Genomic DNA, 13,444 nt, shown 5'->3' with positions numbered 1-13,444 from the left:
AGCTTGACTCTCTACTCCTCCCTACCCCAGGAGACAATTTCTGATTTTTTTTTCTCCTTGTCTTCTTCCTTTGGACAAGTTATGGAGCACTCGCTAGGTGCCACCTCTCTATCAAATTGGTCTCTTTAATTCTAACAACAATCTTAGGATGTGGCCATTGATTTTTCCAGTTTAAAGGCAGAGCCTGAGGAAAAGTGAAACTAGCTTGCTCATGTTCACAAGGCTAGTAGGTGACAATGACATAGGGACCAAAAGCCAGGCCTCTGACATAAGTTATCCTGCTCTTCACCTCCACACCTGGCTACACTGGTTCTGGATGCTCCCCTGCTTGTCTCTCTCCTCTTAACTGGACACCAGTTAGACTGCAGAGCCCCAGGTGTGCCACAATCCACGGGGTGGGTCACCTCAGGGCAGCCAGAGTGGTTGGTCACAGAGAAACTATCCTACTGTTTCTAAGGGTTCCTGATTTGACAGCTGCTCCAATGCCGGCTCCTTGAGTGTGGTGGATGTGCTGGAAAGTCTGATGGGAAGGTGGTCCCCAAGGGGATGGAAGTGCTGTGGAGGTTTAATTTGGAAAGCACCAACAACAAAGCGAAACAACCCAAAAAGTATCTTCTATTTCTTACAGCTTCTCTTCAACCAAGGAAAGATGTCTTATCAGCAGCAACAACAATGCAAAGTCCCCTGACAGCCTCCTCCCCAGTTCCCAGAGCCCTGTCCCCCCAAGGTGCCTGAGCCCTGTCCCCCCAAGGTGCCTGAGCCCTGTCCCCCAGCCCCTAGCCAGCAAAATGTCCCCCTGTACAGCATCCCCCATGCCAGCAGGGATATCTGCCAAAGCAGAAGTGACATTCCTGAAGCCACTCTCCCCAAGCCTGGGCATGAGACAGCTGGATTCTCTCCCCTCTCACCACAGACTCTATTTTCATCTAAAAACACAGAACCAGATACGGCTCCAGTAGAGGCTACTTCTCCCCAAACTCAAGGTGAATCTGAAACCTCCACAGTCCACTAGTTTACATGCAGTTAATAAACTGGACCTTCCATCTACCCCAAATGGACAGAAGAGATTGGACAGACGTGACGTGTTCTCAGATGTTCCTTGGAGCCTGGACAGGTCTGTGCTTCTCTAGCTACCACCACCTGTAGTGGGCAAAACAAGGCTGGTTCTTCTAGCCACTGCATCCTCTACCCACAATGCTGTTGGTCTCTCTCTGACAACTTCTAACTCTGGAGTCTGAAGAAGGATCCCAAAAAGAAAAAAAGAATTAGATTTTTGACAGATTTCATAAACAAAAACATAATTCTCCTAAATGACCTTAAAACCATACAAGGAACCATTCTCCCCTTCTACATGCCTCAGAGAAGTCATTGAAGCCACCTGCCTTTCCCACCCCTCACCCACCCATCCCCATCTCTTACTGTTAGTTAGACTGCTCCCTCTGCACCACCCCCAACCTGTTGGAATCATGTCCCAGCCTCTCTGATCCATTGAAAGCATTACGGAGAAATCTTGACTTTTGTTCAGTTAATGGCCAATCCAGTGGGTGTAGGAGGGTGGGCTTGGGGGGCTCAGGAATGCAGGAAGTTATAGGAAAAGAAGTAATGGCCTAGCCAAAGAAGGAGGGACAGGAGTCCATCTGCACCCCTCCCCTAGTCTCCAAATCCAACTAATTAGCTCTAAAAACGAGAAGCTACCCTGAGCTCCTTAGCCCCCTTTCCAAGGAAAGGTACCAGGGAGAGCAACTGAGGTTAGTTATGGAGCTACAGAACAGGCTGAGCACAAGTGGGGTCAGCAGGACCCAAAAGGGGTGGAGAGTAAAGTATTTCATTTGAATTACATTTAAATTGTTATACCATGCTTCAGATAAAATGCTTCCAAATGAAACAGAGGAGATTCAAAACAGTATAAGATCTCTATTGTGTATACTTACAAGATATGTATTTGCAATCGAAAGACCAAACTCCACGCCTACATCTGATATTTTGGGGTTCATTCTAACACAAAAAGTGGGAAGCTACCATATCTAACAATTTCAACTGGCTGAAAGAAAAGAAACACAATAATTTCAAAACTCCCCCTGAGGTGATAAGGGGTGGGTTCCCACAGTGAGTGATGGTTATGTAACAGCTCTGTTTCTTACTAAATTTTTAACAAAACCAATAATCAGTGGCCATCAAGTCAACTTCAACTCATGATGACCCCTGGCGTGTCAGAGTAGAACTGTGCTCCATAGGGTTTTCAGTGGCTGATTTTTCAAAAGCAGACTGCCAGGCCTTTCTTTCGAGATATCTCTGGGCGGACTTGAACCTCCAACCTTTCAGTTAGCAGTCAAGTGTCTTAACCATTTGCACCACTAGGAACTCAGTAAATTTTTAGGAAGATGCAAATCTAAGTTTTGGTTCTCTGCCTTTAAGAAGCACAAAACCTGTGAATGGGGGAAGAACAACTCAGAAAAGGAGGGTGAGAGTGGTTGCAAAACTTGAAAGGCATAGTCAACATCACTGAATTGTTTGTAGAAATTGTTGAACTAGCGTATGCTCTGCTGTGTATAGTCTCAACAACAACAAAAATAAAATAAATTATTAAAACAATAAAAGACACACAATCCTCACAAGGAAGACAAGTAAATACAACAATAACTACAAGAAGAAAATTCCGACAAGTGATAAAGTCACTATGGCCCAAATTGGTCTCTTCTGCTTGCCCTCTCTCCTGCCCAATTGGATATTTCCTGTCCTTGTTAATGGCACCACCATTTATTCACTTTTCTCCTACAAGACCAGTTTCTGGTATGTACTAGAAAACCACACAACATGAGGCTATCAGAGAAATCAATGCAGCTCAGTAAATAGCATATAAGTAGAGCAGTTGCATGCAAATTTTGTATGTTATAAAGCATACAAGTTTGGGGGGACAAGAAAGATCAGTCAATACATGACGACTGGCAAACATTACAGTATTGAAAAAACTGGGGTAGTTCTTCACCTAAAAACAAATGTGGAAAGAAATTCCAGATGTTCTAAAGAATTAAACATAAAAAAAATTAAATCACAAAAACTAGAAGAAACTGCGTTTAAAAATTTATCATTCTCTGGTCTAGAAAAAGTACTTGAATATGTGGTTTAATTTTACTATTGTGCCTCCAAAAATGTTACAATTCATGAAATCTAGTTAAACTGGATGTATTTTTTCTTCTTGTGACTTTTCTTCAACCTCTAGTGGTAGAGGAAGCAGGAGGGACAGTAGCTTATGGTCAGACCCAGCCTTAACCACAATAGATTTTTAAAAATTAAACAAGAAACCCTAGCTTCTGGAGAAGATCCTCAAAATATGTCCCATATTTGCAGTTATCATGGTGTCTTGGGAAAAAGCAGATGTGAGAATCAATTTTTAAAAAAAAAAGAAAGTGATAGCCATAATCCTATCACCCAGAGATTACCACCATCAGTACTCTGATATGGTTCTCATTCTCTCTTTGTGTTCATGTATGTGTAAACTGAGTGTCACCTCCCTGGCTTTTTGGGTCCTACTCCTCTATCCTTGGGAAAGAGGACGATTACTTCCTAGGGCATCCTGGGTCCTTCCTTCCGGCAGCTGCTTCCCCTCATAGTATGTTCCTCTCCACCCCCTCCACTGTGCTATGGGCCATTGCCTAGAACTTCAGAATCACTGACCTTCTCTAGATGGTACTGCTAATACTGTGGTAACCCACAATTACCACACATCCAGCCATTCCCCAACATACCACCATAGATCACAGTTATGACAGACTCACCGAAAGGCTGCAGGTAACTGAAGGGAATATGTTACACTATGTGTAAAATATGGTGGACCTTATGGCCAAGAGCAAAGAACACCTTCTCTAGGGCATGACCCATTTCCCAATCTTGCTTTTCTTTCTTGAAGCCTATCTATCCCCCCTCGCCTCCAAGACAGCCTCACTCTTTAAACTTCCACAATTCCAGCCTCACTCCATCCTCTACTCACAGCATTTGGTCTCCCCCTAAGACTCACCCCCTTTTCCACACCAGTGCAAACCATGATGCACAACACCTCGTGCATTTCTCCAAACCTGAGTTATTCTAAAACGATACCATTTTATATGTGAGATGGGGAATGGTATCAGCAGAGAAATCTAGGATAGGGGTTGGGAGGTGCTGTTGGGCTCCACAGTATGATCATCCTCTCTGCCAATATATACTATTATATATACACTATTCATAAAGTTAATCACTTCAATCTCCTCTAGAGATCAGAATAAGGGTTCAAAAGACTGGCCTTCCAGTAGGCTTAGTGCTGAATCCTGCGTCCCCAGCTGGTCCTCTCCTAGCTGCTCCTCTTTATAGAAGCTTCAAATGACATGAAAGCGTGCCCCAATCTATACCCTTTTATCCACGGGTTTAGACAATTCTGGAAGAAGCAGATATTTGTTCAAACCCAAGCATCTCACCCTAATTGCTTAAATCACTTACCAAACTCTCTCACTCATTATAGAAATTTTCATTTTGCAGTTGTATTAAAAATAAAATTAAAATTAAAAAAGTTTCTGTCAACTTGATTCCAACTTATGGCAACCCCATCTGTCAGAGTAGAACTGTGCTCCAAATCCACCTCATCCCAGGTCCTCTCCATTGCTCATGAAGGAGGCCTCACAAAGCAGAGAATTTGTAAGGGGGGGAGGGCGGCGGGTGCAGAGTTCAGGACTAAAGGAGACACTAGCTCCAAGGAAGAGGCTATTGGGATCCAGGATGGATCCTGACATGTGAGTCCATGTCTGCCTGGACCAGATGGGGGCTGTGTCCTGAACAAAACCTGGGTGATCTAGGATTTCCAGCCTTTACGGCCTACGGTGCCTGCCTCCTGGAGTCTCTGGGGCTAAGACAGCTATACTGATGAGACAAATCTAGTTATAACTCCCACCTGCATGAATTTGGATCTCCCTCTTCTTACAGATGGTTCATTTTATTCTTAATTCCCCTGCTAGATTTTGTCTTGTATATCCACTCATTTATTCTCCAAACATTCACTGAGCTTCTATTATGTGCTATGCCCTCGGCCAGCACTGAAGAGGCATAGAATAACAAGACAGCAGTAGACACCGTGTGAGACGGGACACAGAAATGTACCCAGCCATTACCTCCAGCAGACTAGGTGAGGGAATCCAGCTGTGGGAGTGCACTGGGATGTTCCAGGATGGCATTTCTTGACTGCAGAGACAATCAGGGAGGTCTGCATGGAAGGAGAGGTTTGTAAGTTGAGTCTAAAAGATAAAATAAAGAATGGGAAGGACATTCCAGTTAGGGAGAAGAGCAGTTGCAAAGCTATTGAAATAATATGATTCCGTCTCTTCATTGACATTAATCATTCATTACTGAGTCACTGACATGTGAGACCATGCACAAGGCACTGGGGATACAGAGATAAAAGTAAAAGGTTCCTGACGTCAAGACCAGCCTATCCTGTGAAACAGAGATCTTGGGAAATAAATACCTACAAAACATGAGGATAAAATCTCAGAATGAGTTTTGCTCAGGCACCTAACACCTGGGATACATGCCCTAGGTAAGTTTCCTGGGAGTTCGCAGTTTTGGGGCGGGGGGTAGGGGAGAATGGCTGGCAGAGAGAAACCAGGGAGTTTCAAAAAAAGCCAATCACATGTTGGGAACTGCAAGTAGTTTAACCCTAGAATCTGTGATGACATTAGAAGACCAAGCTGAAAGCAGGGGCCAAATTCATAATGGGTCTTATAGATCCAACTGACAACCTTGGGCCTCATTTTAAACTCTGGGGTAAAATTAAACTTTTATAAAAAATCACTGTAACAGTTCCGTGGAGTATTAATTAGAGGTGGGGCACTTTGGAGGCAGGAAGACTTGTAAGGATGAGAGTCTCAATTAGATCCCAGCAGCGGTTGTGAGGGTGATGGTGACTGACTTCAGAAAGAGTTGCACTGTGGCTCCCAGACACCAGCCTGGGTTAACACCTTGTGGGTTAGAAAATACATCTGGCAGATCATTAGGGCACATTGGCTGTGAGGTGAGTAGGAGGCATGAGTTTGGGATGATCCAGGTTTCTAGCTTAGAAGTCTTGGTGGACAGGAATGCTATTCTCAGAGTTGGAGAGCATGAGAGAAGCATGTTAGAAAAGAGGTGGAAGGTGATGAATTCTGGTTTTGTAAAATTGGTTTGAGATACCCAAGTACACCGAATGGTGTTCACATTTGGACCTAGGAAAAGGGAAGAGGGTTCTAGCCGTGGTGAAGAATAAGATCAGCAGCGAGTGTGTAAAGTAAAAGAAGCTAAGTGAAGTTGAAAGGGAAGCAGTCAGCAGAGGAGGAAGAATCATAAAGGAGACCAAGATGAGGCCAGAGAAGTGAGGGACTATCCACATGGTAGAGGAGCCCAAGGAAAGAAGGGTAAAAGAGGAGACAACAGTGTCAAATACTGCAGTGAGTCAAATAGGATAAACACCGAACCATGCCCATGAAGACGTCATAGAACCTCCCTCCCACGATATATAATGAAGTGAACAAAAGTACATTAAGTATCATAGGGAAAAATCACCAATGGCTACCAATGAATAAAAGGGAAGAGGGTATATAAGTGTTTCCAAGGCCAGATGTGGCCCACAGGATAGGGAGAGTTGGCTGTTTAAAATCCTGTCCAAGAGGGCCACCTGGAGGCAAGGCACCCAGCAGAAAGAAGCTGGAAGACTGCCAAATGCCTAGGCGCCACTGCAGCCAGAGCCGAAGCCTAAGCAACTCGCCAAAAAAGATGCATTTGCAAATATTGAAGAACTGCGTTCAAAACCCCAGCGAGGGGTGGGGCACTGTGTACTTCGAAGAATACATTCAAGTTCTCCATAAAAGAAAAGGTCAGCCAAGCCCAGAGAGCTCCTATGTCAGCTTAGAACAGTATCAGTCAGGTAAGAACTTGTCTGGCCCTTCTCTCTCCTCCCTGTGCAGCCTCTGCCCCGAGGGACTAGAGGCTGCTGAGTGAGTGAGGGAAGAGGAGTAGAAATTCCAAGGAGCAAATAGAGAAGCAGCTCTCCTCTCCTGTGCAGGCATCCTGCTTGCAGCATTCCCTAATGGGCAAGAGAAGGAAATCTAAAGTTCAGGGAAATAGACTTTTCAATTGCTGCAATAAGATTATTTGTGTAAGAAAGTGACTTGGTCAGAGAACTTATTGTCTAAGCATGATCCTAAAAGTCAGTGGTATCTGCCAGAGATTTCTTCTTCAGAGGAAAGAAGAGTCAACCTCACAGAGAGGATTTGAAGAGGCACCAGGGGAAGGAATTGAGTTGTTTTATGACTTCCTTCTGCAGGTCTCATTTGTTCAGTTACCAAGAAAGAGAAAAAAAAGAGAAGGACCTCCTAGTGAAGAAAAAATTGCCAACACAAAACCTCCCTGGCCCAGTGCAGTGTATGAGATGAGACATACCAGGCCTGTGGGCACACAGGGAGGAACTGCTGAATGATCTGATGACCTTGTTAGCCTTAATAAAAGTTTAAATTGCTACCTTTTATCAATAACATTTATATCAGCTGTCCCTACTCAAAACTGCAATCACCCACTAACAGTTAATATTGACATGTCTAATCTTGTTGTGAATACCACCAGTAGCTTTGACTTAAAGACAGGGGGCAAAAAACAATATGGATAAGAAGTCCAAGGAAAATATTGAGTTGAGAAAGTGAAATTTCAGGACCAAGATCAGAAAACACAGGGAGATGATAGGTAGGTAGGTAAGTAGATGATAGATAAATAGATAGATAGATCGATTAGGCAAGCCAAGAGATCAAGAAGCCAAACCAGCCTTGACAAAAATATTAACTAATAATTACTGAAAGCGTTTATTGGGGGCTCTCCATCCATAGTATCTTATTTAATCTTCCCAACAATCCTATGAATGCAGTGAGGCTGTGTAGTATAATAGTTAAGAGTCTAGGCTCTGCACTGGGAAACGTGTCTAGCATGTTGTAAGCACTCCATATGAGTTATGTATTGCCCTAAAAAGGTGCTAGTATTATAACATTTTATAGATAAGGCAATTGAGACTTGGAAAGGTTAAGTAAATTACTAGGAGGTCATTGGTTAAGTGAAAGACGAAGGCAGAATTCGAACCCAGGGATCTGATTCCAGGGCCCTCTCTCTTAACCCATAACCAAGGTCAGGCTTCAGCACCCACTCATCTCCTTTTCCAGGCTCTCTCTTTACAAGCTTGAGCCCCCCAAGAAGTCTGTTCTATGTTTGGTCTCCCTCATGTCTTGCTGCCAGCCAGCTGCCAATCAAACCCTAAACCAAAGGTTAGCCTGATACCTGGGATATTACATGTGACATTGCCAGGAATGCTGACCTTTAGACAGGAGGGTTTTAAAGACTTAAAAGATGGACAAATTACATTCTGGTGGAAGTCCAGTGATGATATACTTTTATTCAGTGAGAACTTCTTGAACAAGAAATAAGAAAGGGAAGAAAAGAGAGAGAAGAAGATGACAAACACTAGCAGAAACCACTACATCTTTTAATATCACAGTCACAAATCACTACCCTCTTCATATCCATATAAATATCTTTGGTCCAGAGTGGAAGAGCAGAGGGGGCTGGTTCTCCTGAGATGGATGTGGGAAATGCTTCTAACCAGCTTTAGGGAGACAGAACTCATGGGCAAAATATAGGAAGGAAAGAAAATGAGTAAAGGGAATGGGGCTGATACCAAGAGTGTGGATCTAACGCCATGTATCCCATTGGCACCGGGTTAAATTCTGGCCTACCCTCCCCTTTCATTTGGTTAATCTGGGTTTTAAATACATATGGTATTCTTTCTCCTTTGAGAAAACCAAATAAGCCCTATACTGGAATTCCCTATTCTCCCCAGCCCCTTCTCCTCTTCCCCAATCGTCTCCCAGGACCGGCCCGTGCTCACCCATTCAATAAATGCTTGTTGGACCGAAAGGAGCTCAAAGCCTCTGGCCTGATCAGTGGCATGAGGGCCAGAGCCACGTTTCCAATAACCACCCAAGATACCCCATTGTACCTACACTCAATATACTTCTGTGGAAATCCATCTTCTTCTACACAAACCTGTTCTCCTTTGTCCTTAGCTCCAATTAATGGAAATATCACCAGCTTGAAATCTGTCTTCTCTCTTAATTTTTCCTTTCTTCTGTCTTCTTAATTTTGCATACCAAATCCCATAAATTTGCTTCTCTGAAGATGTTTCTCTCATTAGCCTCCTCTTTCTACCACAATCACTACCCTCCTTTGGACTTAGAAATTTTAACTTCTTTTAAATAGGCTGATTCTACTTTCTCCCACAACAACCCACAATCCATCCTACACTTGGCCTCCAAAAATATCTTTCAACATCTTAAACATGATCACATTACAATTTTAATCAAAAGTCACTCATAAACCATCAGTGAATGATTGCCAAAATCAACCTTCCGGACCTGAGTTCAAGGCACTATGTACCTGAGCCCTACTCATCTTTCCCATATCCATTTCCCATTACTACCCAGATACATCATGTTACGGATTAAATTGTGTTCCCCCAAAGTTTGTATCAACTTGGTTAGGCCATGATTCCCAGTATTGCATGGCTTTCCTCCATTTTGTGATCTTATGTAATTATCCTACGTGTTGTAAATCCTAACCTCTATGATGTTAATGAGGCAGGATTAGAGGCAGTTGTGTTAATGAGGCAGGACATAATCTACAGTATTAGACTGTATCTTGAGTCAATCTCTTTTGAGATATAAAAGAGGGAAGAGAGCACGGAGGAGGGGGCCCTCATTACCACCAGGAAAGAAGAGCCAGGAACAGAGCACACCCTTTGGACCCAGCGTCCCTGCGCTGAGAAGCTCCTAGACCAGGAAAACACTGATGACAAGGACTTTCCCGAAGAGTCAACAAAGAGAGAAAGCCTTTCCCTGGAGCTGGCACCCTGAATTCAGACTTTTAGCCTCCTAGACTGTGAGAGAATAAGTTTCTGTTTGTTAAAGCCATCCACTTGTGGTATTTCTGTTATAGCAGCACTAGATAACTAAAACAAACTCCTGTTCCAGTTATAACCCTCCAATGGTCAGCTCTTTGAAAAGGCCAAAAAGGAATATTCTAAGAGGCTCTGTCCTGCAAACCTCTCTATTCTAAAACAACACCTAAAGTTAAGCCAAATTGGTCAGGAATGGTCAGGAGGAGCATCAGACTGAATTTCCTCACAATATATAATATTTGCCTTGTGTATCAAGGGATGACCACTCTGATTGGAGAAAAAAAAAACTGCAGAGTCCAACAAACAGTGAATTATAGGCAGAGACATTGAGCAAAAGAGCTAAAATAATGGACTTGGGCCAGAGAGTGTGCGGTGGTAAAAAAAGATTTTAGAAAAATGGGGAGGAGAAGAGAGCCAAAATGGCTATAATCCATCCAGAGAAGTTTTGCTAGAAAGGTGAAGAAGGGGACAATTTCAGAGGCGTTAAAGTTTAGGGAAGGAGCACTGGTGGCACAGTGTGTAAGGGCTCAGCTGCTAACTGAAAGGTCGGTGGTTCAAACCCACCCGCCACTCCACAGGAGAAAGATACGGCAGTCTGCTTCTGTAAAGATGACTGCCTTGGTGTAATGGGGAACCCAAAATCGACAAGAGGAGAATGTTGACACATCATGGGGGTGGCAACCAATGTCATAAAACAATACGTGTATTAATTGTTTAATGTGAAAATAATCTGCTCTGTAAACCTTCATCAAAGCACAGTTTAAAAAAAAAAAATTACAGCCTTGGAAACCTTATGGGGCAGTTCTACTTTGTCCTATAGGGTCACTAGGAGTCAGAATCAATTCAACAGCACACAACAACAACAAAGTTTGGGGAGGCTAGGGGAGAAAACAGAGACCGTGGGTAACCCTAATAAAGAAGTTTTCTGTTCCTAGCAATGGTGAGCCTGACTGCCCTTAGAGCTCAGTAGCCTCCACTGCAGCCTGGTTTCACCAGCATGGATGTTGAGGGAAGAGTTGGGATGGCAAAGGCGGTGATTACTTATAGGTCTATTCTCACAGGTAGGTCTGGAGTTGAGCTGGAGCTCTGCAGCCACACAACAATAGCTCTTTGATGATGCGGAGCATGACCTCACAAATGGGAGGTCACCTCTCCCCCCACCCCTGGCTTCTTCAGAGCTGGACGGAGGAACCAGAGGGAAAGTCCACCTTCCTGAGCACAGCAATAACATCCACTTCACTCAACTACTTGTCAAGTTCTCTACCAACACAAGGGGGTAAGTTGTGTTTGGACAACTGAAAATAGCCCCTCTTTTACCTCTTCTCTCCGGGGAGGGACCTGCAGCCCCCAGGCACTGAGCAGGTGTGGGATTGGTTGTTTGAGTGAAACGTTCCTCATATGTTCAGAGCAAGAACTGGGGTGCACTTCACCTTAGAATAGAAATTCTTAGCAATTTCAGAGTTCACCTTAATGATCTACCTCTCCAGAGAGTCATACTGATTTTGAAACTAAAGTAAATTAGGTAACACTTTATATTGTTAAAGGAACTCAAAGGCACAGCAATAGAATCCACCTGAAGTATTGTCAGGGACTGACAAGCCCTGTCCATATCCTAGAAGTTATGCTGTCCATACAGGAAGGCCTCACTCAGGGTAAAACTCAACAGAGGGGAAAAGGAACTCCCTTCTTAAAATCATACCATGTGGCTCTAAACCCAAACCAAAAACCAAACCCATTGCTGTTGAGTCAATTCTGACTCATAGCGACCCTATAGGACAGAGTAGAACTGCCCCATAGGGTTTCCAAGGAGCAGCTGGTGGATTCAAACCGCCGACCTTTAGATTAGCTGCTGAGCTCTTAACCACTGCACCATCAGGGACCCATGACCAGAGGATAGCCCCTTAAATTAGAAAATGGCCTTGACCCCATCTCAGGGCAGACTTTCTCATGGACAGGGGCAGCAGCAGGTGTGACTGGGAAGCCTGCACTGGTCCTTGCTGACCTCAAGTGTGGTCTCCCACCTAAAACCTCTCTGGTATTTCTTTGCAGGGCCCAGAAAATCAAGAAGCAATGTCGAGTGATGATAAAAGTAAATCTGGTGAACAAAAGACTGAGCCCAAGTGTGAACAAAAGTGTGAGCCCAAGTGTGAACAAAAGTGTGAGTCCAAATGCCAGCCCAGCTGTTTAAAGAAGCTGTTGCAACGGTGCTCTGACAAGTGTCCACGGGACAAGTGTCCATCACCATGCCCACCAAAGTGCCCCCCTCCGTGCCCCCCTCCGTGCCCCCCACCATGCCCTCCCCCCAAGCCCTGTACCAAGCCCTGTCCTCCTAAATGCCCCTCTCTGTGCCCACCCCCAGAGTGAGGCACCACGGGCACCACCCAGCCCACTACCACCTACCACTGTCATCTTCACCATGCCCAGCCCCATGGGGCTGGGGGCTGAAACCACGAACTGACAAGTAAAAGCGTTCCTCTGCTGTGCAAAACCCTTCTCCTGGGTTTGTGTGTGTTTGCTTTTGTTTCTGTAGCTCCATCCTACCCAGCAAGAAGCAATCCCTGGAGAGTAAGGCTATATCCCCAGCCCTCCTCCACCACAGATGACCCTGGCGGTCTGCCTTGCCCTCTCACCCGGCCCCTCTTCCGAAGGGTGCATCTAGGGAATGTCGCCCTTGTGAGGGTGAAACCTGAGAGATCCGTAAATGTGGCTGCAGATTTTAAAGTGTTTAACCCAGAAGGGCAAGTGAGCACGAGGGACATGGGAGGGTATGAGGAGGAAAGAGGAGTGGGAAGTGAAGAGAGTTTCAGGAAGGCTCAGGAAAGGCAATTGTACCCTTTGCTATTACTCCGGTTGTGTAATACTTGGGCAGAAGGTCTCTGAGAACAACTGTGTGGGTTTAAACTCCAGCTCTGCCCTCTAACAACTCTGACCTTAGGCAAGCTGCTTAACTTCTCTGTGCCTCGGTTTTCTTCTCTCCATAAAAGGAAACGATGTGCTACAGGACTGTTGTGAGGCTGACGGAGTTCATACAAAGTGCCTGGTTTCCTGGGATATACAAGTGCTCCGTGAAGGTAGCACCCTACCCTAGCCTGGTGTGACACATCACACCTGAACTTACCTGCTGCTGCTTCTCTGCACTGCTAGGTTGTAAGTCTCCTGAAAGCAATAGTCGGGTTCTGCCTTACACCTGTGGAGTCCCTGGGTGGCTCAAATGGTTAACATGCTCGGCTGCTAACTGAACATTTGGATGCTCAAGTCTACCTAGAGGTACCATAGAAGAAAGGCCTGACGATCTACTTCTGAAAAATCAGGACATTGAAAACCCTATGGAGCACAGTCCTGCTCTGACATACATGGGGTCACCATGAGTTGGAATTAACTCCACAGCAAACGGGTTTTTTTTTTTTTTTTTTTTGCTTGGTTTTTTTTTTGGTTTTTTAAATTACACCT

At 44.5% G+C, this 13,444-nt stretch overlaps 1 protein-coding gene across 1 annotated transcript; it reads left to right on the top strand.

The window, feature by feature from the left end:
- The first annotated feature begins 12,064 nt into the window (after positions 1-12,064).
- LELP1 (late cornified envelope like proline rich 1) lies at positions 12,065-12,358 on the top strand. Its single transcript, XM_004388609.1, has one exon. The coding sequence runs from the start codon at positions 12,065-12,067 to the stop codon at positions 12,356-12,358; it is 294 nt and encodes a 97-aa protein (XP_004388666.1).
- Positions 12,359-13,444: the final 1,086 nt, after the last annotated feature.

Source organism: Trichechus manatus, unplaced genomic scaffold (genome assembly GCF_000243295.1).
Source record: "Trichechus manatus latirostris isolate Lorelei unplaced genomic scaffold, TriManLat1.0 scaffold00213, whole genome shotgun sequence".
NCBI lineage: Eukaryota > Metazoa > Chordata > Mammalia > Sirenia > Trichechidae > Trichechus > Trichechus manatus.
Note: the sequence above shows the minus strand (reverse complement) of the source record. Positions and strands in the feature narration are given on the sequence as shown.

Bases quoted from the DNA above. Each gene is read 5' to 3' on its own strand.
- LELP1 (XM_004388609.1), top strand. From the start codon at position 12,065: ATGTCGAGTGATGATAAAAGTAAATCTGGTGAACAAAAGACTGAGCCC.